Consider the following 1,234-nt stretch of genomic DNA (forward strand, 5'->3'; position numbering starts at 1 on the left):
TGAAATGGAAAGTAGGACCGGCACGGCGGAGGAAGTTATGCTTGCGATGCTACCGAGGGGTCTGAAATCGCAAGAGATAACCCGTCGTCAACTCTGGAGCTTTTCATCCACCCGTGCACGTACCTCCAGCATCGCAACTTTCACGTCGCCGGCCGTATTATAAATAGCCCCTCTCCACCTTCACGCTTGCTGCCACCACACGTTGCTCCTCCGGCCAGCTCGGAGAGCCGAAACGAAGCAACGTCGCAGCACGAGCAAGGCTCCATGGCGCGGCTCCTCCTCGTACTCGTAGCCACCACCATGCTGCTGCTCGCCGCCGGCGCGACGGCCCAGCAGCACGGCTGCCAGAACGCGACGTTCCAGGCGGGCCGGTCGTTCGAGCGGTGCCACACCCTGCCCGTGCTCGAGGCCAGCCTATACTGGACGTACCACGCCGCGAACGGCACCGCGGAGATCGCGTTCCGCGCGCAGTCCAACGCCACCGGCTGGGTCGCCTGGGGCATCAACCCCAGCGCCAGCGGCGGCATGGCTGGCAGCAACGTCTTCGTCGCCTCGCTGGGCGGCAGCGGCGCCGTGTCCGTCCTCACCACCATCCTGAAGACCACGTCCCCCACGCTGGACAACACCACCCTCTCGTTCGCCGTGCCGGTGCCGCCCACCGCCGAGTACGCGGCCGGCGCGTACACGATCTACGTGACGGTGGCGCTGCCGGGGAACTCCACGCAGCAGAACACTGTGTGGCAGGCCGGCCCGCTCAGCGGCGGGGCCATAATGGCGCACTTGATGTCCAGGCCGAACTTGCAGAGCGTTAAGAGGCAGGACTTCCTGTCCGGCTAGAGCGCCTGCCGAGGCCTCCAGGCCACGCTGCGGCGACGCGTATGTTTGTATACGCAAATATTGTCAGTGTCATGATCATGTATAAATAAATCGCACGGCATATTTCTCGTGTTCCTGCAATTAGTCCCTAAATTCAGAACACAAAATCCATAAAGATTGGTCCCTTGTGGTGGTTGAGGACACTAGAATTTTGTGTAAAGATATAGTCATATCATATGCTAAGAACAAGTTAATCCCTAAGATATAATCTGTTTTTTATTTCTTTTGGTGCATATACATAAAAAAATGTATTTCTTTAGCAACTTGAACACATGACTATCATAGGAGCAAGTATTCGTTTACTTTAGGATATAAAATTCTAAAAAAAACGATTTCGGTATCTTATCACATCTTTTCT

General features: G+C 56.2%; 1 protein-coding gene across 1 annotated transcript; it reads left to right on the plus strand.

Annotated features, from left to right (window-relative positions):
* The first annotated feature begins 214 nt into the window (after positions 1-214).
* LOC119293858 (cytochrome b561 and DOMON domain-containing protein At5g48750-like) lies at positions 215-955 on the plus strand. The gene has a single exon (XM_037572201.1). It carries the CDS (start codon positions 265-267, stop codon positions 835-837), a length of 573 nt encoding a protein of 190 aa, XP_037428098.1. The 5' UTR covers positions 215-264; the 3' UTR covers positions 838-955.
* The last annotated feature ends 279 nt before the right edge of the window (positions 956-1,234 follow it).

This window comes from Triticum dicoccoides, chromosome 4B (genome assembly GCF_002162155.2).
Source record: "Triticum dicoccoides isolate Atlit2015 ecotype Zavitan chromosome 4B, WEW_v2.0, whole genome shotgun sequence".
Taxonomy (NCBI): Eukaryota; Viridiplantae; Streptophyta; class Magnoliopsida; order Poales; family Poaceae; genus Triticum; species Triticum dicoccoides.